General features: G+C 52.8%; 1 protein-coding gene across 2 annotated transcripts in view; it reads right to left on the minus strand.

Annotated features, from left to right (window-relative positions):
- ENKUR (enkurin, TRPC channel interacting protein) overlaps positions 1-288 on the minus strand; it is an 11,083-nt gene extending 10,795 nt beyond the window's left edge. For both annotated transcript variants that reach the window (XM_009869831.1, XM_009869830.1), the window contains exon 1: positions 212-288. In XM_009869831.1, coding sequence (XP_009868133.1) covers positions 212-288 — 77 coding nt within the window. The remainder of the gene's footprint in view (positions 1-211) is intronic.
- Positions 289-307: the final 19 nt, after the last annotated feature.

Consider the following 307-nt stretch of genomic DNA (forward strand, 5'->3'; position numbering starts at 1 on the left):
GTAAATTCCTTGTCAATGAACAAGATGGAATTGGAGACGCCAAACTGAACCATCAGCTTACGGAGCAGGCTGGAAATCCTCAGATGTTGGTGCCTCACTAGGAGGAGCAATAAATACGCAACTACTTTCCAAAAAAGTTACCGCTGAGGGGTATTGCCTGACTAGTACTAGTCACTGTGTCTGCAGGTGGTACTGTCACACACCCACGTACCTGGGAGGCTTGACAGGCTTCTCCTGCAGGCGGGGCAGGAGGTTATAGATGCTCTCCTCGGCACACTGCGCCGTCATTCTCCGGCTGAGGGGCCCC

Source organism: Apaloderma vittatum, unplaced genomic scaffold (assembly GCF_000703405.1).
Source record: "Apaloderma vittatum isolate BGI_N311 unplaced genomic scaffold, ASM70340v1 scaffold41715, whole genome shotgun sequence".
NCBI lineage: Eukaryota > Metazoa > Chordata > Aves > Trogoniformes > Trogonidae > Apaloderma > Apaloderma vittatum.